At 44.0% G+C, this 24,972-nt stretch overlaps 1 protein-coding gene across 1 annotated transcript in view; it reads left to right on the forward strand.

Moving 5' to 3' along the window:
* Positions 1-9,931: 9,931 nt before the first annotated feature.
* The window catches only part of LOC147678108 (hydroperoxide isomerase ALOXE3-like), a 136,423-nt gene continuing 121,382 nt past the window's right edge, over positions 9,932-24,972 (forward strand). The window contains exon 1 of the mRNA XM_086945968.1: positions 9,932-10,078. Within this exon, the coding sequence (XP_086802094.1) occupies positions 9,932-10,078 (147 nt within the window). The remainder of the gene's footprint in view (positions 10,079-24,972) is intronic.

Here is a 24,972-nt window from a genome sequence, read left to right on the forward strand (position 1 = left end):
ATTACTCAAAATCCACTGGAGCACATATCTTGAGACATAGCAAAGGCACATCGGGCTACCAGTCCCTACAATTTTGCCAAGTTTGGTGGAAATCCATTCAGTCGTTCAGGCTAAAAGTGAGGTCGACCGCCCTATGGAAATTAACATGGGTAAAACACGTTTTGGGACCCCCCTTTTATCTTGGCCCCCGCTTGACGAATCCCCCCCAAACTTTCAGGGAAGGACCGAAGTGTCGCGAGGCAAATTTGAGGAAATTTTCAGGCAGATTCCTCAACCAGCGCCAAAGTTATTCACAATAGAATGTTGAGATTTTGCATTGAAAAAAATCCTAACCATAACTACCTACTGGCGACCGCCAGTAGGATATATATATATATATATATATATCCAAACTTCAAGTTGCCCTGATACAAAAACGCCTCCAACTGCAAAGTGCTAAACAGACTTTTAATGTCAAAGCCGGCAAATACAGCTCCGTAATGAATGTTCTCCTTACGTGTTTCAGAGCTCGATGGCTCCTTCGTCAGAGGATGACAGCTGGTAAACTGATTCAAGCACCATTAGCTGCATGCATTCAAATTCAAGCCCCTCCTGGCTCTCTCAGGTGAGTTTCCGGTTTTCAGCATGCTGGTACATATAGTTCGAAACATCGAAATTATTACCACAGTGGGCTCAGTTTAATTCAGTGTCCTTTAAATTTAATATTAATAACATCAGCCCCAGTGGGCTCCAGAGCAGAATTTCCAGTTAAAATAGATGACCTTCGCTGTGCCAAAGGCTCCGACCTGTTCGAAGCCTCTGAGGCCCCCTTCTCAACTTCAGGGGTGTGACGCTCTTCACGGCCAGGCTGCCATGTATTTAATCCAAACTTCAAGTTGCCCTGATACAAAAACGTCTCCAACTGCAAAGTGCTAAACAGACTTTTAATGTCAAAGCCGGCAAATACAGCTCCGTAATGAATGTTCTCCTTACGCGTTTCAGAGCTCGATGACTCCTTCGTCAGAGGATGACAGCTGGTAAACTGATTCAAGCACCATTAGCTGCATTAATTCAATTGTGGTAATAATTTCGATGTTTGGAACTACATGTACCAGCATGCTGAAAACCGGAAACTCACCTGAGAGAGCTAGGAGGGGCTTGAAATTGAATGCATGCAGCTAATGGTGCTTGAATCAGTTTACCAGCTGTCATCCTCTGACGAAGGAGCCATCGAGCTCTGAAACGCGTAAGGAGAACATTCATTACGGAGCTGTATTTGCCGGTTTTGACATTAAAAGCCCGTCCCGACGATGTCTGTGTATGAATTGCTGCCGGCCAGTAGTATATTGTTTCGTAGGATTTCATTTTGATAGCATTTCTTATCTGTGACAGGCCTGTGAAATGCTCCGATTCACAGTGCAGTGACACCACCAGGAACTGGATCCTGGTCAGAGTCCCTTACGTGCACTAAAGAGGCGAGTGTGGAAATCATAGCAACATTTCCAAGACGGAACTAAACAGACATCGAACCTACAGAGACCAGAATGCCTTGCGAACTGATTAATGTAACGCCCACCAGAGGGAAGAAATAAATAAGGATTAAACAAGCATGGTCATCTGAAGGTGAATTTTATCGATGTTTATAGACTCTTATCCCCCGAAGAAGGCCGAGAGAGTGGCCGAAATGCATTGGGAAATATAACATGCGTGGCTGTCTTGAATAAATATTGAAACCCCGTGATGTTGTGCGACTCAAGCTTCCTCAGCTGGGGAAGGTGTTACTATATATATATATATATATATATATATATATATATATATATATATACTAGCAGCCCGTCCCGACGTTGTCTGGGTATGAATTGTTACCGGCTAGTAGTATATTGTTTTGTAGGATTTCGTTTTGATAGCATTTCTTATCTGTGACAGGCCTGTGAAACGCTCCGATTCACAGTGCACTGCTGATGCACTTAAGAGCGCGCCTTCAGTAGTGTGTTAACTTAAGTTTCCCTACTTTATTTTTCCTTGCAATATTATATAGCGTGAACTCAACAACATGAAATGGGTTAGTGTTAAATGACTATGTCTGATTTGTTCAATATGTGTTATCACTGGTCATGACGTGCTGAATTTGCTGTTTTTTTGCTTATCACATATTCATAAAATGTATATAAAACCGCTTGTATTTGGGGGGTGATCAAACCTTTCCTTTTTTCCCTCTAGAGATGCTGTCAGTGTTTCTAGTGAATCTGAAAATTACTTTTTTGTATACTTCCTGAGACTCTGTCCGTTCCTCTTTTTTTTTTTACTTTAGCTGCTTATTGGATTTAGAATACGTCTGTTTTCTGACTATGCGGATGACGCTGTGCTAATGGCCAGAACTAGGGTAGGCGCCCAGAAGGCACTTGTTAAATATGTAGAGTTTATGGAATCAAGGGGTCTGAAAATAAATGCTAAAAAATCCTTTGTGATGATGTGTGGGAAAGGAAGAGCTAAATGTAAGGCCATCAAAGCGCATGGCCTCTCAATTTGAACACACTAAAAGCTTTTCGTACTTGGGGGTACTAATAGAGGGCTCTGGCTCGTGGAGTGCAGCAGTTAAGAATAGAACCCTATTGTTTAAACGTTCCATGGTGACACTAATGAATTTTGCAAAAAAATTGGGGAAAAGACCTTCTGAAATCCTTTAAAAAATATATATGACAAAATGCAGAAGTATAGCACTTTATAAATCGTGAATTTGGGGCTTTCATAAAGCAGCACCCATTCAAATAGCAGAAAACTGTTTTCTAAGATATTTGTTAGCGCTCCCTCAGGGTACGGCAGTTTTTAACTGCCATTCAGAATTAGGAATGGATTTTATCTCTGATCTCATAAAATTGCAACCAATCTTGCTCTGGCGGAGAATATGGACCTCAGAAGCTTTGTCCCTTAATAGGGAAATTATCAAGGACGCAATGGCCCTGGAGAACGCCAAACAAATTCCATTGCTAAAGTACATTAGGAAAATATTCATTGACTTACAAAGGCCAGAACTATATAACAACCCTGAATTGATTACTGGATTGCCTAGATAAGAATTTAAAAAGCTGTGTATGAATCACTATGAAATGTTAAGGTGTTCGGTTGAACTTACCAAAAAAACTGTAATTTAACATCAGATGTCTTTGGCTTGTTACTGTATTCAACCCTATTTATCTCTATGTATCATGGCTTTCGAATGTTTTATTTTGACCAGGTTTAGATTTGATTTATTCCATTATCTGGTAACTTTTCCTACAAAAAATAATTGGTCCAGGAATTTGGAATTGTCCCCTGTGACAATTTATCATCACAATCCACATTCCATGTAACCCTATTCTGTAAATACTATGATATATAAATAAATAATATTTGAGACAGGGTTTCTGGCAGCAATGTAGACCAGTGTACAAATCTGACTATGTACTCAATATTAGAGTCTTCATGGCATATTCTGCATTTTAAATATCTAACGGAGAAGGAAGGGTCTGAGGGAAAATATTTAAAGACCTTCCCAGAGTGAAGTCCCCTGCACAATGAATCAAATAACAAAAACAAACTGGGGGTCTATATAAGAGCCTGTTAGACTCCCAAAAATACGCGCTCTCCTGTATAAATCAGTGAGCGTTAAGGGGGCTAGATACAACTAACTACCTCATACACTGCTAAAAGAACAACCTTTATAGTTGGACTCACTGCAATTGTTGATTAGACCCATACAGAGAAATACTGGATTCCCATCAACGTCAAATGTAGATCAAATATTCTCATTTAGTCATCCAAACAGGGATGGTATGCCTCATGATCATTGAGACTGGTCCATAGCCCATACTCATCTGGGTCACATCCTCAATCACCGTGAAGACCATGAGTTTAATGATCGTGATGGAATTAAGTTCAGTGCATAAATAATAAAGTGTAGTGAGTTTAAAAAAGGATAGAGGATCCATACAACCAACTTTAATATAACTTGATCTCTCCCTTAATAAAAACAAGGACAGTGCAAAGAAAGCAGTCTAACCATATAACTGCATATATAGGGCCAACATGTTTCAGCCTAAAGGGAAACAAATCCCACGGCTTTCTTCAGGGCCACAGTCCTAAACGTTTGCTACTGCATATCAAAAAAGTGAAAAATAACTAAACCAATTAAAGGATACATATGTGTAATCCAAATTTCACGTTCCTCTGTAGCAGTCAGTATCGTTTATATCTGTTCAGAAAAAAATCAGAATACAGCGTAAGTCCTCAGCATAGGGTGTCATATGGTTAGGATCCCAGAAAGGTGACCAAAATATTTGACTTACTCGTACTCACCTGTATTGTACAGGGAGTATACCTCACCTCTCCTGGAACCTTGCTCAGGATAAAAGAGGCCCCGCTCTGTGAAAGGAAAAGGAGGGGTATGAATAAGGAGCGATGGGCCAATCTAACCTCATCATCCTCTGACTACTTAGTTAGTTCCCTCACATCATTACACCTCCCAGAGCTAATATCAGGTCTTTAACAAAAGAAACAGGTCCCATTCCCAAAAACAGGTCCCAGGTGTCTCCCTTGGCATCTATAGTCATTAAAGGGGTTAACATAAAACTACTCTTAAGCTCAAAACCGAGTAGTTTTCAGCAAAGTAGTATCGGGGTCACCCCAACCTGACCCCACGCTCTAGGATACAGTACGAACTTCAAACAGCCCACTACTAACCTGTCCGTCGTTGCCTCTTTGCCAGGAACTGAGTTTATGGGGAGGCAACGAGGACATTGCTGTGGCCGTTTATAAAGGGGGAGGGGCGGAAATGGAGAAAGAGCATCCTGTTATTCCGTGCTCTTGCTTCGTGCAAATTCACAATGTATTCCTTACCTTGGCAAACTGAGGCGCTGTAAGGAAGACATCTAGTCCATTAATCCTATTCAGTAAATAGCCGGTCTGTATTGTAATGGACTACCGAACAACCAGGCGAGTGTACTCTCGCGAGATGACGCGACAGGACTACAAAGTGACATCATCAGGCTGCCTGATGTAGTTCGAGCGCGTGCAAAATCAACTGAGATAACTACCACCCTCCAAAAATGCGTCTACGGGCCAAACAGACAATGCCAATGTACAATGTGTCCCAATTAAAATATATCGATAGCGTGAGCAGTTTTATGGCATTTCTTTAACATTTGTTAACATTTTTTAACCCCGTCTCATTACACATGGTATTAGAAGGGAAAACCCAGTCCCATTTATTAGTGCTAGATTATAGAACCAGTGGGTAACAGGGAGCCCACTGAATAAATACACTCACAAAGAACGAGACTTTCCCACGCGATGTACAAACTTCAATGTGACGTCATCGCCGCCATTTTGGTAGTTCGTTTTTAATACAAACCTAACAGAGCTTTATTAGTATAAGCTTATTACTGCAAACAGTCCTGAATATGAACTGCAGGGAACATTCCTTTAGCTAGAGTGTTTTGAATATGTTGAATACTAACCCTGAACTAGGAAAAGGAACCCTGGAGGTGACAAACTCAGCATTATCTTTAGTGACTTGTGTCACTAAAGATAATGTTATGAACTACCATAATTAGAAAGACCATCTACAGTGTTACGGTCACCTCTCCAGAGCGAGTGAAAACCTTGGCAGGGAAGGCGGTGAACCTCTATGTTGTTCTTATAATATACAGAGGGTAGCAATCGTTACTCAGAGTGATGGTCCATCTATCAGTCTTCGTGTATGAGCCATATAACTCTGCGAATTCTTAAGGGATCAATTCAGGGCCACCCAAGGTATCTCATCGTTAAGTCCCCTGGTGTCAATTGACAATTTGTAAACCCATTTTTTGTTCCTTAAGAAAAAGGAACTTAGAAATATCACCTATATGTGACGGGATATGTGGTTTCTCTAAGACAGTCCATGTGAACTCTGTCTCTTGATGATTATGCTCAACAAAATGTTTAGATAGTTTGGACACCCTTTAACGCTCACTGATTTATACAGGAGAGCGCGTTTTTTTGGGAGTCTACAGGCTCTTATATAGACCCCCAGTTTGTTTTTGTTATTATATTCTGCATTTTCTCTGTAATGCTTATTTGAGTTTATTAAAAATAAAAATCCTTTAACTTTTCTTTATCTAGAGCTCCGTTATTGAGTGGGCCCAGTTATATTATTATTCTACTAATTTGTTGGGCCTGGTGCTAAAGGGGGTGCTCCCTTTTATCACAAGATCAAGGGTGCTGAAATGAAGGAGAACCCTCCTGGTGCTCTAAAAATCTACATGACATAATCTCTGAGGGGGTTTGCGTTGATCTAAAATCTTGGGGTGCAATTTCAATATTGAGACACACCAGTCGTTCTATTGGATATTAATGATTTTATTGTGATTTTTGTTTTAACATTTTTTTTTCAGAAATGTTTTGGGGAATTTTTATTGTGTTGTGTTTTGAGTTGTTGAATGTTTTGGTTAGATAATCGACACATTGTCCTAGGTTAGGCTTATCTGCTCTATGCCATAGCTACCACGGGTTGAGAACAGATCGAAAATATTGAAACTGTGTGTTCTACCTGGCAGGATTGTGGGGCTTATTGCTTCGGTGGGGCTCACACCCTCCCCAACTTATTTTCTTTCAGCAAGTGCTCGTGAAGTTCTGTGTTCTGCTTTCAGCAATTGCAAGGGCCAAACACTCTGTGTTTGTAAACTGTGAGCACAACACCTGCATCCAGCACCAGGCATGCTGAAGTCTGATTTGCTATTTATATTAGGAAGTAAGTGCACTTAAACAGATGCCTTAGCAAAGCATGTACTTCTCTCAAACTAACTGTGGGGCATATTACCAACAACTAGCGATAATTTTTGTCTCTAACTTGTTTAGAGACAGAAATTATCGCCGCACATCGGCGATTTTTATCTCAGATAAACCTTGCTATTAGCAAGGTTTATCTCAAATGCGATAAAAAACGGCCGCAATGCAAGAATATCGCTGAAAAGTCAGCGATATTCATGCATTACCAAGCTAATGCTCTTAGCCATGTTATCCACCTCCCATTGGATAACATGGCTAAGAACTGCTCAGGGCAGTTAGCTTTTGGAGATATTCGCGCTTAGCGCGAATATCTCCAAAAGTTGGTAATAGGAGATAGCGATGTTAGGGACTGTTTCCAGTCGCTAACATCTTGGCACGCCCACTTTGCATGTCATTAGTGATAAATATCACTGACATGCAAAGCGGGGCCCAAGATGGTCGCTATCTCCTATTAGCTGTCACTAACTGGTGTTAGTGACAGCTTGGTAATAGGGAGATAATTTTATCTCCGCTTTCTTGGCTTTTAAAGCCAAAAAAGGGGAGATAAACCCCCTTGATAATATGTCCCTGTATTTCTAGGTTTAGTGGAGGCTGACCAGGCATCCTGCAAGTGTGTAATGACAGTTTATGATAACTTGAATACAATACTAAGTTTGTTGTATGAATTGCATGCCACCCTTTGTAAATTAAAAATATCTTTTAGAAATGTGAGCATATATGTTGGTTCAAATGTTTAGCTTGTTCCTTCTTCCATTGGCTCTCTCTCTCTCTCTTTGCATTTACTGTGACAGTGGTTGACTAATTGCTTTTAAAACTCGCCTCCTCCCAGTCATGAAGGCCAGCGGATTCAAATCGTATGACAGACCCCAGCATCTGAGGGGGAGAGGAGATCTACTTTTAGTTTAACGCCTCCCACGTCCGCAGTTAGTGGCTATTTTACAAGTGCTGGTTGTGTTGTGTAGTATAGTAAGCACAAGTGTCTGAAGATGTCAAGACCATAGGACACTTAGCTTTAAGCTAAACTCCAGAAATGCATTTACATTATTGTGTGCCAACTTTTCCCCCTGAGAAGCAATGGATCAGAGATTTTGCACAATGTCACCTCCTTGCATAGGAAGTCATGGAGCAAACTGATTTGACCTTAACCCCTTCCTCATCAACGTCATCCTAAAAGTGTCACAAAATTGTCTTTTGTCTTCACTTTTCAACAGCAAAAACAGCACTTCATCCCTCTCCCCCTGTAGGTACAGTGGGCAAAATTATCAAAACTATGTTTAGTGTGTCATTTATACATTCCATTTCATAAAAAGAGATATGAGTGACACGAGTAAAGTGTCACATGTTGAAACAGCTCACCCCCTATGTTCATAGAAATGCAGGTCGAACATTTATATTTTTGTACGACAACAAACTGGATGAACGACTAACTTAGTGAAAGTTCATCTTTCTGCATTGCATTTAAAAATAGAAACCCTACATTTTCGCCTTTCACACCATTAACATATTTTTATGGAAAACAGTGTTATGGAAGCAAACTGAGTTTTCTCATGGCGCTTGCAGCTCATAAGTTACAATCCTAATAAAGCACAGTGACCTATGAACTGTCACCAAAAAGCTGCATGCATACTGCATGGTATAGGTTAGAACATTATGCTTTTTTTCCCCAGTCTTTCATTACCTTAATGTTGTTAAAAAAGGGTTTGTTTGGGGTAGAAACGCATTCTTATTAGTAAAGCAAACCTATCAACTGTGTTACGTTTTAAACCCTGAGTTTGTGCCTCTCCAGACCAAACACTCTTAAAATGCCGGGTAGTGGAACGGATGAAGTGATTCCTAGGCCTTATAATCCTCATTGTCTTATGTAACATTTCCAGTAGAATGACTTATACAGGTATGATTAATTGTTTCTGTATAATATGTGTGTGATGCAAAGCGCTCTGACATCCTACACTGGTATGAGTGGCGCTATAAAACACATTAAATACATGTGAGAGAGGGCTGTGGAGAGATGAGGGGCACCCTTGGGGGGTGGTAGTGAGGGAATCCCTTGAAAAGGAGGTAATTGCAGATGTCGCCGAAAAAGATTGTCACACCAGGTGCCACCAGCCGTAGAGCCAGCCCTGTCTGCACCTATGGATGCCAAGCTTGTGTTTATGCTATTCTCACAACAAAATCCCTCCCGAAAAAGGAGCCCTACTATAGCCAATAGCTAAGCCCGAGCGCCACACCTGCTAGCTGTGCATAAGCCTGTTTATATTGCCGGAGGCCGAGCAGCCAACACCAGAACTACTGGTTTTGCCAATGCTTTTTTTAAGGGTTGCCTTGGGTGAAAGGACGGTCTTGCTTTAGAATTCACCGCGTAGAAAGACCAGTTCAGGCTTGAAATGTGGATCAATTGATAAATAGTGATAGTTATTCCACGTAACATTTGTACAGCCTGATCTGGCCCCTCTGTGACCTCATAGCACCGCTCCTACTTGAGTCTTCGTCATGGGAGACACCTGCAGCGCTTCGGCCAGTTACGGTTTTAGTAAAGTTAACAGATGAGTCCGTGTTACCAACGCCAAGGCTAGCGACAAACAGCCAGGAGCATTCTGGGAGTTGTTGTCCTGGACAGTCTAGGCTGATACAATTCAACTAACACAGAAGAACATAAATGGTAAAAGGTAAACATCGAGACTGGAGTAATTTAAGAATCATTATTCTATAACTGAAATATTTTGCAACCCAGGATTTCTTTTTTATCGAACTGACTGGTAAAAAGAAAACTTCCTGTCCCAGAATGCAATTTGCTGTTGCTAGAAAAAAAAGGCGCATAAGTTATCTCAACATAATTTTTGAAAGAATGGAAGAACCCTAGAAATAAAGGGGCGATCAGCAAGGGCTAGTGGCATAGCAAGGTACCTATCGGCCACCACGCAAGCAAGGAGCCCCCTCGGTTGGCCGCTAACAGCGATTGGGAATGAAGCCTCCGGCTCAGGTGCCGCAACACCTGTTGCGCTCATTAGAGGATGACGATGGCCCCGCCCCCTGCGAGAAGAGAAGGCAGGGCGCAGGAATCACTCACCACGGCTGGACTGGAGGGAAGGACAGAGCGGGGTCATCTCTGAAGCAGGGCGGTGGTGTTGAAGGCGCGCGCACAGCCATGGCTCTTTGCAAGGTGAAGGTGGAGACGGGCTCTTTCCCATTATCCGGGACGTTTGACAGCATCTCCATCACCCTGGTGGGCCTGAAGGAGGTGGGGGCCAAGAGCGCGCTGGACAACTTCGGCAGGGACTTTCTCCCCGGAGCGGTGAGTAGCGGCTTGGGTCTGAGCATGGGGGTGAGGCGAGGGGGTTGGAAAGGTATGTTGGAGATTTAAAGATAATGTATTTAGTTACAGCCGCCCGTTCAGAGCGGGCCTAAATGTAGCCACTGTGCACCATAGCAGGTGGCGCGAGAACTGCGTGGTGGTGGCGGCTCTTGGATATAGGCGCGCAACACCCATTGGAGAGGTGGAGAGAGTGGAGAGGTGTGGCTCAATGGTTAGAGCGGCAGACCATGATGCAGAGGTCTAGCCCGGGACCAGGGTTCAATTCCTTGGCGGGTCTTGGGCTCAAAATTCCACGGACCTGATCATTTTCGCCTCGGTGCCTATTCCAATCATAGAGTCCCACTTTGCAACTCTGGGCAATAGCTTGCTTAATCTCCACAACGACCCCCACAACGCTAAGGATGCCTGGCCTTCACCCTGGGGGTGCCCAGGAGTGGACGCCTCACAGGGAAAGCCAGGACTGGTTCCACAGCGGTATTCGTACACGCGCCTTGAGACCCTTGCGGGGTGAGTAGTGCGCTATACAAGTATCAATTTACATTTGGGCTCAAGGGGCTTCAGCACCCCCTCGTGTGTCAGCCTGGGCTGAGACAGCTTTGTGGGCTGGCGAGCACTTATCAGGTCTTTAAAAGACCCTCTACTTGTAAACGAGGCATTTGTTGTGTGTTCACCCCTTCTTATAGCCACTCTGTCTGTGGTTGGAAGAATTAGCCCCCCCCCCCCGAAATTTGGCTCTAGTTCCCGCCTGCTTGGCTATGATGCTTTTGTGTTCAGAATTTTAGATGTGCATCTGCCTCTTGCATCCACAGCCCCGTGTCTCTCCTTTCTCATTCAATGGTTTTGCCGTTCTCGGGGACTTAATGGGTTCAGCAGCACCAGGGCCCAGATCTTTGCGATCGTGCTCAGCTCACCTACCATACTTGCACTTCAAAGGATCGTGCTCGGCTCACACACAGACTTCACACTACCCCTGTTGTGTCCCTTGACCGACTGGGACTAGTGCAGGGATGCAGGAAATTCCACACACCTCTGCAGTTGGAAAGTCCTGATCAGGGGCGGCTAGTGACATTTGAAAGTGGTGGGGGCGTAAACTAATTTGCATATTGCACCGCAGCGAGCGAGTGCAGCAAGCGAGCCGGAACCACCTTGTATCCATCCATACATCACTCATGCATCCACCCATCCATCCATCCACCCACCCACCCACCCATCCTGCATCCATACATCATTCATTCATGCATCCACCCAGCATCCATCCTGCATCCATCCTGCATCCATCATTCATTCATCATTCATTCATGCGTCCACCCACCCATCCATCCTGCATCCATTCATGCATCCACCCATCCTGCATCCATCATTCATTCATGCATCCACCCATCCACCCATCCTGCATCCATCCTGCATTCATCATTCATTCATGCATCCACCCACCCATCCATCCTTCATCTATCCTGCATCATTTTTCATTCATGCACCCACCCATCCATCCTGCATCCATCATTCATTCATCCATTCACCCATCCATCCACCCATCCATCCTGCATCCATCATTCATTCATACATCCACCCATCCATCCATCCACCCACCCATCCATCCTGCATCCATCATTCTTTCATGCACCCATCCATCCACCCATCCATCCATCCATCCTGCATCCATCATTCATTCATCCATCCATCCATCCACTCATCCATCCTGCATCCATCCTGCATCCATCATTCATAATGGGGTGGGGATCGTGGGGAATAAACATTGCATGTAACACTGAAAGACACAAATGTTGCAGAAGGGCAGCAAAACGAGTTGCATAAGGGCAGCAAAACGAGTGTAAATGAGGGCAGAAGGGCCAGCAAAACGAGTTGCAGAAGGGCAGCAAAACGAGTGTAAATGAGGGCAGAAGGGCCAGCAAAATGAGTCTAAATAAGGGCAGCAAAACGAGTCATTAGCAGTTAGATTGCCGACAAAGCTACACTCATTTGTAGCAGCGCGCCAAAAACCGCCATTCCAAGCGCGTGCATAACGACGTTACTTCCTATAGTGTTTCTTTAATGAGTTAATCAGGTATTTACTTTTCTATCACCACATTTCATAAGCAAACCTGTGCTGCCTAACTGGCGATTGCTACTGCGGCATAATTTAATAAATAAAAATCACTCGGCATCTATATTTCTCAAGGTCGGATTTCACTTTCCGTGTACACTACACTACTACAGTGAACCCGTTTAGTAAACCATGTTCCTTCATAGCACTCTGATCATACCTGAGCTGGTGTGAACGCCGGGTCTCCCTGGCCGAGCGGTTCCTTCGGGACTTGACTGTCGCAGTGTCGGCCTCTCAAGTATTCCTTCTTGGGTCCGGTCAGGTCAGGTCTGAGGTCAAGTCTTCCATCAAACGAACCCCATAAACAAACAGAGGCCGCAGTACGAGGGAGGGAGAGAGCTCTGGCCCCCCAGACAGGGGGTTATGTACCCGGGCTAGGTATTGACCAGCCAATCCTGGCGCTGTATGGTGCCCCCCCAGCCAGGATTGGCTGGGGGGCACCATAACTGCTCGCCCATTCGCCCTGTACAACCCCGGGGACTGCCGCCCGCCCCCATGTCCTCTCTCTAAAGGGAAAATCGGGGGTGAAACAATCTGCGCATGCGCGGGCATGTTTGTGCCCAAAAGTCGACATGCGCAGCTTTAGCAGGCCCATCAGGCCCCCACCCCCCTCTGCGCACTCCGGGAAAGTCGGGTGTCTCCCGGATTCCCGCCCGGCAGGTAGCGCGATTTTTAAAAAAAATTGTATGTGGTTTAGTGGCGACGCGGTGGGTCCATGAGGCTTAGTGGGGCTACGCCCCTACGCCCCAATGGCCGCACCGCGCCTGGTCCTGATGCCTCTCCCACTTCAAAGTGGGCACCAGGTATAAATATTGGACTCTCAGCCCCACACTTTAGATCACTTCTGGACCTGTTGAAGACTCAGGATTGCACTACTGCCCTGCTACAAGGACTGGCCTGCAGCTCTGCTGCAAGATGGACTTCTCTGCAAACAGATGGATTTCTCTGCTGCTTGAGGAAGAATTAGACCACCACCACCAGAGTGACAACAGGGGATAGTTGGCTGCCTTCCCGATCAGTGCACCAAGGACAGAAAGGGCTCCAACCATCTTGAGCCCTGCACCTGGACTCAGCTTGCTGTGAGTCCTTACCCCCCCCCCCCCCCCCCCCCCAAGAGGTACCGCCCCAGTCCTAAATGTTTGTTAGTGGGAATAAACGTGCTCTGCCATCCCAGCTGCGGTGCCCATCAGAACTGACACAACCCGATGCCCAACCTAGCATTGTGGTCCTTGCAGCTTCTCATTGGAACAAACTCAACTTGACCTGGACCTCTCAGCTCCTCATCGGATCAGACCAAGTGCAATCAAACTCTACACAGAATCCCACATCACACCTCAAAAGTGCCACTGCATGGTGTAAAGCCCCACATCAAGGGCATAAGGTACAATTCTTATAAGGCTTAATCTGATCCCTCTATTCGCCTCGTGCTGCATTGCTGAACTTGTGACTCTGTCTTGGTATGGCGTGAGCAGATAACTCCAGTTGGTGCTTTGTGCTTTTTAGCACTATTTTTCCTTAAGACTTTAAAAGGTCATATCTCTGGTTCTACTGATTTGGGCTTTTGTCATTTTGGTGTCAAGGTATTTATAAATATGTAATCTATTTTTCAAAATTGGTTTGACATACTTCTTGTGTGGTGTTTTAACTTTATTGTAAATAGAGAGAGGAACCCCTTGAAGTGTACAAGGGAATTGGGGTGTTAGGCCTTAAACAAACAAAATGATTCCCTTGGGTCGTGTACAGGAGAAGCTTAGATTTAGCTGTAACCACAATCAAATATACATATAAGTACACTAACTAAAAACATTAATCAAAAAGTTGAATTACATACCAATTTATTGAAACAATAAAAAGACAATTTAAAATTACACTGGAGAAGAATGCTAAAACAGTTAAAATTTAAACAATACTGTATAATTTTGTGACCAGCACAAAATGGAGGACAGACAAAACTCAATTGTAAAACATACAAATTAGAAATTACAAAACGTACATTCACAATTGAAATTTCAATATCCCCTGGTTTTATAACCTTACAATCTTATATACACCAAGGGAGAAAAGGAGGGTGAATTGTACTAGGACTTGCGTACAATTTCAATTGTGAATGTACGTTTTGTAATTTCTAATTTGTATGTTTTACAATTGAGTTTTGTCTGTCCTCCATTTTGTGCTGGTCACAAAATTATACAGTATTGTTTAAATTTTAACTGTTTTAGCATTCTTCTCCAGTGTAATTTTAAATTGTCTTTTTATTGTTTCAATAAATTGGTATGTAATTCAACTTTTTGATTAATGTTTTTAGTTAGTGTACTTATATGTATATTTGATTGTGGTTACAGCTAAATCTAAGCTTCTCCTGTACACGACCCAAGGGAATCATTTTGTGTGTTTTAACTTTATTACTGTTTGTGTGCTGCATAGATCTGTCATCCATTGCCCCAAAACAGTCAGTCTTAATTGGAGGCAATCTACCAGTGGGTTAGGCACAAAATAATTTAGTGACTTTAATTGTTCATCCTGATGAGGATTGTGGCTGTTAATTGAAGAAGGTTCACGTCTCCATCAGTCAACAACCTAATTTCTCAGTGACCTTTTCAAGGAGGTTGAGAGCTGCACAGCGCTGGAAATTGATTAAGCTGGTATTAATTTTGGACCCTAATCTTACTTGTATTTTTGTGGTTGGAATCTTGGGTAAGATGTTCTTGATATCCATGTATGCAGACTGTCACTTTGTACATTAAGCAGCCAGCTGAAAACCTTTATCCCCCTCGTCAGAATTCACCAGATTTGAGGGGCTTTCAGGCATATTTATCAACTGGCCAAAATCAATGATTGTTCTACTAATTCAGACAACCATCGAATTCTCCTTGGAATTCCCCACATGGTGGGCTAGTGGCCCAATAAAATATCCGGGGATCTGGTTGAGCCGAGATGCGGGTGAACTGTGGGGATCTAACTATGGTCGCCTGTTCGACTGGTTGGAGAGCATAGTGACACTAGGGACGAGCCTCCTGCTTTCTATGGCGGGGTGAGGTAGAAATTGTAAAGATGGTCATTCTGCTTAAATTCCTATATTTATCAATCTCACCCCCCTGCTTTCGTCTGACTTCATTAATACCTGGTGACATTGGCCTGGACAGGGAGACAGCCAAGGCTTGCATGGGAAATTCTTACTTTTCCATTCATGCAGGGTGGGCTTGGTGCTCAAGGCATGGATCTCTATAACTGCGAGCAGGTGACATTTGTACACTACTGGCTTCACCCCACGAGGATCATGGCCCATATCAATACATCCAGTCACGCTAGTCTGCAAAGTTCGCTCCACACCCAGACAGCACAACCAATCGTATCAGGTGCCAGACGAGGTCTCCGCAGGGGCTGGTATAGTTCAATGTGCAGCAGGCAGGGCGTAGACTGTCTTGTCCAGGCTCGTTCACCCCTCAGTCCCACTGGCAAATCACCCAGTGTTACGTTTTGCACAAGATGGTGGCGCATGCAACAGGCTACAATGGATGCATCTTCACACTCTGGGTGGAGTGTTCCAGGACGGCTCCTTTTTCACATCACAGCAGGCTCTGCAGAGGATGATTCAGCAATGCTTGACCAATTTATCTATTCTCAATTGAGAGCAACTCTGCGCGCTCATTGTCCTTGTTTCCCCACTGCACCCCCTACGCTGCTTGTACTTGAGGAGATCCTCGCGAACCCTTGCCTCGCAAGCTCATAACCCAGTTATACACTGGGATGCAGTCCACTGTTCAATCTGAATCCCTACAGCTCAACAGGCATGGAAGGTAGAGTTAAGCAACACTATCCCTGCGTCCCAGTAGAGCTTCTGCTGTGCCAGGCGAGAGCACTGTCTCCCAATTATAGGCTCTGATTCATGCATTTTTAAATTTCTGCACCGGATTTATAGAACTCCTGAGCGACTGTTTAAATTAGGGCTATCGGAGGAGGCGTGATGCTCTGTGCCCAGCTCAGACTTTCTGCATTTAGCTAGGATGTGCCCAGGGGTGGCGTGCTATTGGCAGCCTATCTTTGTCATTGAGATTACAGGCCTGCAGATTGAGCATACCCACTTTATTGCACTCCTGGGCTATGCCCAAGGGATACCCCCGCTACAGAAACTGGTTGCTCCCCCCACTCGATGACTGGCTTAAAGAGACTGCGTCATCAAGATTAGTTTACGTCATACTGGAAGTTGATGCCTACTCACTCCTTCCCTTAAGATATTTGGTCCTAGCTGGAGTCAAGATGCCAGAATAGATGTGTCCAATTCCTGTTCTCACATTTTGGTAAATTATGTACCTGTCCCATACTTACGGTGCCCGCTGCAAGGCTAAGTTTGGTTGTTAATCGATTTGCCACAGTTTGGTTCCCTTTTGAGGTAATTGTGGCAGCAACAGGTGCTTTGTGTGGATCCAACTTTGGGTGACACTTCCCCCTCCCCCTTGACCTTTTCCACCATGTTCTCTGTTCAGTTGGACTGCATTACAATGCATGGTATTGCATCACTGATCCTCTTGTGAGCTTTATGTTGTTGCACTTGGTTGCCAATATGTACTACTGAATCTGACTAGACCTAGGTAAATGTTTTTGATTGAAACTCCATTCCTTCGCTGCCCTACTTTGTACTGGTGATGCACTGTTATGAATACAATTATAATTAAAAAAGGTAAAGTTCAACTGGAAGATTAACCTAATTTATTTGTAGTAATAGTATTTTTTAGTTCAAGAAGCAGTTCCTGGCAACGTTCCCGCAAGGATGAGTGCAGATGGACTAACCTTTGGCGCGCTGGCAGCGTGCCTGCTGTGCGTGTCTGCATCAGCCTAAAATAGGCGTCTCTTGTTGAAGACATAGAAAATAAAAGCGTTCTCTAAAAACGCATGTGAGAAGCTGGCCTGATATGATGTCCAGTAATGTAAGTGGGCACCTTGCACCAGTTCAGACAAACCTTATGGTGATTTAGGAGGTATCAGACAACCTTAGATAGCTATCCAAGTGGTAGCTGTGGAGAGCAGCCTTCAGGCTTAGTCTTGAAGGAGTGTAAAGCAGCTTGTTTTACCAGTATGCAATGTTGTATTGATTAAATGAGAAAGAACCACACAAAGTATCTATAAAAATATGAATATATTATAGTACACTCTCTATTATATTACAGGATCTCCTACACTGAGATAGTCACAAAGCACACAGTACTTTAGCAAAAATCACAGTAAATAGGACTACTACACAGAGGGCCCCAGGGGGGGCACCAAACCATATACTGAGTTATATAAAAACCACGACTCTAGTCAAGACGACGTAGAGTGGACATAGAATTGCTGGAGACCCTCAGAACTACCCAAGGGAAGTAGATGGGGACCCCACGAAGAGCGTGTGCAGTGTGAACATGACTGCGTGCTCTGTACAAGTCTATATGTAAGTCGCAGTTGGAATTTTAAAGAGTGGGGACCCTTCCTAGTGGCCCCTGAAGGAACCCTGTGGGAGACAGAAGGTTAAAGAGCCACCCCACCCATGGATACTGTGGTACCCAAGTTAGCTTATCCCGGGAAGTCGTGTGCCTAGGTGTGAAGTGGCGTCAGAATCTGCAGTCAAGACCAATGGAGGACTTCAGGAAAGTGCCGCTGCTGGAAGATGAGAAAGTGTCAAGAGGAATCAAACTGTGGATTCTTGAAGAAGAGTATCTCAAAGCAGAGGGGACAGTCTGTCACTCGGGAGTGACCAGGAGCCCTAAAAGACGAATGTCCTCTAATGTCGGGCGCTTCAGGAAAGATGATGGTGTCCTTAACTCTGCAGCTGCGAGGACCAGGCAAGGCTGAGGACAACCAGACCCAGATACGTGCTGTCCTACAAAGGATTTAGCGTGCTGAGGGGTCCAGCACAAGCACCAACAAGCATTGGCAAAGGCAATACATGCAGAAACTCAAGGTGCCAGCAAGGTCCATGAGACTCGCCACAAGCAGAGGAGTCTGGGCAGGCCCAGAGCGATCTGGGGAGCCCAAGGAAAACCAAGATGACCCTCAATTGGACCCATGGGCCAAAGGCACATGAGTCACGAGGGGATCTCAAGCAGCTCACCAAAAGATGCAGGCCAAATTGCACACAATGCAGTGTGGCTGACAATTCTGGTCACTGGAGGTGCTTGAGGTTAGAGCTACTTAGAGCCCGAAGATCTTCTTGCGAAGAGGTCAACGAGCCTTTGCAACTGCAAATGGGATGCAGTACCCAGGGGTTCGGTTATTGTAACCGTCACAAGGACTACTGGCCTCAACCTTGGTAAGAGTAGAGCAGGCCTCAGGAGCTGAGGAAAACCATTACCTGTGTTGCAGATCCCACGGAGTCCGGAGGAGCTCAGGAACTGCAGACCGGTCGTCTTCGTTGTAGTGCCTGCGAATGCAGGGGAGTGACTCCTTCACTCCAAGAGAGGTTACTTCCATTGTCCTCCATGCTTCACAGGCCTTGGAAGGTTCCTGTATGATGCAGACTATGCAGCAGACTGGAAGTGAGACTAAGACGGGCCCAAACTAAGTCCAGCAAAGTCCAGAGTGCCCAGACTGTAGAAGTGCAGTGGTTTCAGTTCTGAATCCTATCCCTTGATGAATCTAGGGACCTACACCCAGGTAATACTTTAAGGAAAGGGGTTGGGAAGATTCAGGGGGCTCTCTCCCAAGGGAGGACTGGACACTGGAAGGTAACTCCCATGTCCTTTGTTCAGTTTCACGCCAGAGCGGTAGCCTATGGCTCCCAGGACTGATTTGAACTGGACTATGCACAGGGACACCAAATGTACCCCTCAGCGGACTTTCAGGTCCTGGCAAGTGCACCCACCCAGCCCTAATACACTAAATCCTGTCTGGGAGGTTGTCGCACCTCCCTGTGACAAGATGCCTTTTCTGCCTTCCCCTGCTGGAGCTTGGCTTGGCAGCAGCAGGAGGGCATAAATGTCTCTGATCGGCAGGAACATTTTGTGCTGCCTGGGACTAGAAAGCTGGTACCAGGAACACAGAGCCGAACGGAGGGCTCTTCCAGGGGATATGATTCCAACATGTTTGAGACCAAACATGATTGGGTTCGTTTCAGCAGTTTGAGATTGTCATCGTGCGATTTCACGGTACCCCTCTATATAGTATTTGGCGGTTTCACTGACAACCCAGGAGAATGGACTACGTAGGGTGCAGGGGTATCCTGCTCATGCAGGGGCACCCTCTCACTTGGAACCAAGCACCCTGACCGTAGGACCGTAAAGGCCAGCTATAGGAGTGACTTATAGGTTTTAAGTGCAGTGACCCTTAGATACGGTTAACCTATCTTTAGTAAATGGTGCATGTACCAGCTTACACAGGCTGCAATGGCATGCCTATAGTTCCATTTTGAATGGTCTCTCATGGGTGGCATAATGCATGCTCTAGCCCATGGGAGACCTCTGGGGTACCTATGCCCTGGGTGCATGTGCACAATATACTAGGGACTGACAAATGTACCCCAATATCCAATCTGGGATGTACCTAGGTACTGAACACAACAGTTTAGGGAGAAAGCATATAGACTGGGGTCCTTATTAGCGGGATCCCAGTGAAAACACAGCTTAACACCAGGCAAAAAGCGGGGGTACCCATGCAGAAGGATTCTACCTTTCAACAATGCATATAAAAAAACTCACATTCTCAATAGAACTGATTACATGAGAAAAACAGTCAAGTAAAATCTGAACTTCACGGTGTGGCAAATGTATTCTAAACTGACCTCCTTGTAAAAGCAGAGACCATGGTTTTATTCCTAAAGTATATTGAGTGTGGAAAAACAATAACGCAACTCACTCATTTGTACACCCACAAAGTCACTAAAAAAAACACCCAAAGAGTTAAAGCACCACTTGTACTTCCACTCGGACACACACAGGCTCTGACATAACCAGTGACAATCCCATAGAGGTATTCACAGAATCACTCACTTTCTCACACTCCTATGCTATCTCAGATGCCCACTGACACATTTTAACTCCCACTAAGAAATCCACTCATACACCCACTAACAGACTCATGCAGGTACTTACACATCCAGTGTGAAACATTTTAAGGTTGTAGCATTGGAATTTTTTTAGATGAATCCTAGAAGTTCACTGTAAAAAGAAAGTTACAGAGACATTATTGTTGGGAAATAGAATAAAAAAAACTTGTAAATTCACTGAACAAAAAAACAAAGGTTAAAAGCTTGTTCTAGTTCCGCTCATACAGAACCAGTGAAATTCAGCATTTAAAGTTACCTGCGTGAACTATAACTTACGCCCGCAATGCTTATGACGTCCCATTTTACATCACTCATGACATGGTCAGTGACTTCACTGATGACATCTCAAACTTGCGCACTGAGTTACAGCGCCACTTTTTGAGAAAATAAGATCTTTATAAAGAAAATGAGAAACATTTTGGGCAGTAGGGTGGCTCTGAGAAGAACCTTTTGTCTTCATTTGTATTTGACAGCTACACAAGACTGGATGCAGAGTTTGACTTTGCTGAGAAACCTGCTGTTCCCTTGGTCTGTGAAGTGAACTCCCATAGTTTCTGTAGATTCCATGCATGCTAAAACAGATTGTTGTAGATTGAGCCCATGTTATGGTCTCTGAGAAATGCAGAAACCATTTTATTAAAAACATTTCTTGGCTTTGTCCGACTCTGGATAGAATTGACTAGACCACTTCCATTTCTGCTTTTGGCATATCTTGGAGTACATGAAGACTGTGGGAGGGAAAAGTGTAAACTATGCAAAGGTATCCTTCACTAGGATTTCATGTCCTACCTCAGTCACTGACACCACAGTGCACAATCATGAGGTCAGGGGGTTTGCAATCTCAGTGCTTTTAACTAAAGGCAAAAATTGATGCCACTTCCAACGATCTCTGGTCATTCCAAGTAATGTCCACATTAGCCAAGCATATGTCCTGTCAATACCACTCTTTCTCACATTCTCTAGTCCAAAACACATGGCTTTGGCCCACAATCCACACTAACCATTTTAAAGTGAAGTCATAGCCGCAGACAGGAAAAAGCTGGAGCTAAATGAGACCGGTTGGAAAGCGAAAGGAAGTTAAAATGGAGGTGTGCTACTAGTTTCAAAAAACATAGTTGATGGGATGCTGTGGATGTGCAGGTGAATAAAATGAGGTTGTCTTCAAAGAATCAGTAACTAGATCTGATTGCCTCTGCTATAAAGGCTTTTAATTCTTTACTGTTAACCACACTTGCTGCAGCTCATTTTGTAACTAGTATGGTCCCTCTAGAATGTGCGGTGACCTACATGTTCTAGTGGGTTGCTATGGAGACTCTCAGTGTATTCAGGGAAGTGTGTGTTGTATGTTTTTAGAAATTAGAGGTGCTTATTACACAACATCTGTCTAATGTACTGATGAGGGTTTGCTAATAAAAACATATGGTAGTTTTAAAGTCATAAAATTAGTGTGCCAAATATGTTTTTGGACTACCATATATTTTTTTGTGAATTTGTCACGACGATCGCGAAGTTACACCTATACCCTACAATATTGAGCTTCTTTTTTAAAAGTGTATGAAAGAGTTGACACATGCTAACCATTCAGAAGTGGCGTTACAAAACTAAAAAAAGAAAGATGTTTGTTATTTGCTGCCTTCTGTACTAACAGAGTGCAAAGTTGAAATGGTTGCCATTAATGATTGCTTTGAATGAGTGGTGTGCCATTCTCATGCATAGTACTCAAACTTTCACCAACAAACTCAATTTTCAGCTGTGAATTACCTTGTCTTTTGAAGAAAAAAAATTCATAACATTTATAAAAGTGAGTATGAAATATATAGAAGTGAAAACTGGAAGGAGAAAAAAGAGTAGAAAAGAGAATATAACGCACTGGACGGGGCAGACCAGCAATGAGTTTAAATACTTATGCATTACAATACTAATTTCCTATACTCTCTCGGTTTCACTTTTCATTTCACATATGCCTTGTTTTATATCATTTATGGTTTTTTACTTCCGCTATAAGGCTTTGTATTGTGTTTCTTAAAATCTAATAAAAATTTCTTAAACAGAAATATATAGAAGTGTTTTTAAACTTAATCAGATTTATTATTGGTAGAGTGTGTGTGTATATAATATAGGTGAATAAAAATCATTGTCACAGACTATGTAACTATTTGTGTTAGGTGTACACTAGGTGTGTGAGAAATTGGTTCAGTGTCTTGTTTTACTGTGTGCTCTAATTGCTGGTAAAATAACTGTTTTCTATGGGTTAAACTTGTACTTGACAATTTATTAGAAGATCTGCCAGGTTTTACGTATCTAAACATGATGTGGTGCTCGCGAAGACTGTTTTGCTTTGAACTTTGGGACTTGTAATCCTATTTTTTCCATTTTAAGAGGAGTAAAAGTTTCAGAATTGAAAGGAACATGCACTGTAAGCTTTCATAATGCATGAACACGAGAAACGTGATGGGTAAAGTGCAAAAATTACCTGGATGCTGCAGTGATGTGGAGAGATGCTAGCCCATCAAATGTAAGATACCCTTAAGGATAGGTATGGTCGATTATATGGCGGGTTTGTATGTGCTTAGATAATACATGCCCTTTAAACTAATACAGAGTCGCATGTAGTATGACCGTGCTAGGCATAGTTAAATATGTAGTGTTTTAAACATTGGAAAGGCCTACTGGTGCAGACTGTTTGTACTTTCACTGCCAACTTCACTTGGCAAGTCTCAAATCCACGTTTAGTGCAAATAACTTACCTCTGAGATATGCTGCAGGTATGTCATAAAGCATGGTGCTTTCTGCTTAAACGCTTGATCTGTCCTTTTGAGTTTTAGTATGTTACTCATGCACTTGAAGACCCCATATACCAAGTCCTACATAAAGTATACCACCCATAATACAAATAGCACATTTTTTTTCAAAACCTAGAGCAGCTCTTTCACCCAGACTGTGAGAGGATGGACTTATGCATTCACTTCTCACCCTGAAACTATTTGTTTTCAGCAGTGTCAAAGGCACTTGAAGACACACCTACATCCTTTCTAATCCTTAATGGAAGCACAGAGGTATTCGTTCAGCCTCTCGCATACATGAAGTCCTAGGGTTACTACAACAGTCTTATACTAGCACACTAACTTAACCATCTCCCAGAACTGCTGTAGCAGCACTTGTACACCCATTCACAGATCTAACCAAGTACTGACACTCTAGTCTCTCATCCAGAGAAGTGGTCCCCTCAAACATAAGTCAATACAGAGCAACTCAGTAATGGAAATGCTAGTAAGCCCAGTGGGAGACTAATGCATACAGTGACACATAGAAAGACGGACATAAACATGAAAATTAAGAGTAATGTGATCTATATTATATTAGACATGTTTACAACGGTAGTTTACTTAAAATATGCAATAATATAGTAAACTAGCAGCCCGTCCCGACCTTGTCCGGGAGAAATCAGGCTTCAGGGCCCCCGCCCCGGCCCCCGCCCGCCCCGACATTGTCCGTGGGTCCCCCAGAGTAGCAGTCCGTCCCGACCTTGGCTTCAGGGCCGCCTGCCCCGACATTGTCCGTGGGTCCCCCGGAGCCTTACCTCATCCGCCGCACCTCCCTGCGCTCCTGAGTTCACCTGTCCGCCGCTCCTCGCCGCTCCTCCCCTCTCCTCCCAGCCTGTCTGCCGCTTCTCACCACTCCTCCCCGCCTGTCCACTGCTTCTCCCCGCGCTCATGTCTCCCGCTCCTCCTCGCGCTCCTGGACATCCCTCCTCCCCGCGCTCCTGATGTCAGCACGCACGTCGCGGCCGGCGCTACTTCCATGGGACTACTTTTTTTTTTCTCAAATTTTTTAAATAACGTATATTTTTAAAATTTATATAGCCTATGTCCATCTGCACACCCTGACAATTTCAACGATGTATCGGGTGTGTGGATTGGCGCTGTGGTTCCCGAGTTTACCCGCCTCAAAGGTTCAAAGTTCTTCCTTTATAATAGTAGTATAGATTTCCACGCCAGTATTCTTTGAAATCTTGCTTCCCCTTCCTCTGTTTTCTACCTCATTTAGTAGGAAATTTGTCTCTATTAGTTAAATCACTGCTAATGCCTGTTCCAGACTACAGGCCATAAGTTTGAATCCTACCAAGGCCAACACAACCTTCCATCCTTCCGAGGACAGTCAACTGAGAACCATCAAATCTGTGAAAAGAAGAACTCATTGATAACAGCACTTTAAAACGACAAAATGGTGGTATGGATAGCTAAATAAAAATAAATTGGCATTATTTTCTATCCCACAATCTCCTGTAAGGGTTTGAGCAGATTCTCCAAGGGTCCTCAACTCCGTGCCATATATAATAATGCTTTGGGAATGAGCGACTGTCACTACCAGTGTGCCCAAAATTCTTTAATGGGTGGCCCCATGCAGCCCAAACACTAATGACGATATCGATATGGGAGACTCGGGTGTACCATATAACATTCTGTTGGGGGGGGCAACCATTTTGCACTACGCCACTGGCTTTCCTCTGTGTGATTGTGTGCTAATCTCCCATCACTGCTCAGTGGTCTGAGAAGATTAGTCCTTCCTGCTCAGTTGCAGCAGGGGGGCGAGCAACAGCTGTGACTGCATGTTAGTCTGTGGTTTGCAGTATAACCCCCCCACACACAGAAAAGTGACAGGAAAGAGCAGTAACACCTCTGCTGCTACAGACGGCATTATGAAGATCACACATTGCTATAGTGTACACCTGGACAGTGAATTTCGACCATGAAA

This window comes from Lissotriton vulgaris, chromosome 12 (genome assembly GCF_964263255.1).
Source record: "Lissotriton vulgaris chromosome 12, aLisVul1.2, whole genome shotgun sequence".
NCBI lineage: Eukaryota > Metazoa > Chordata > Amphibia > Caudata > Salamandridae > Lissotriton > Lissotriton vulgaris.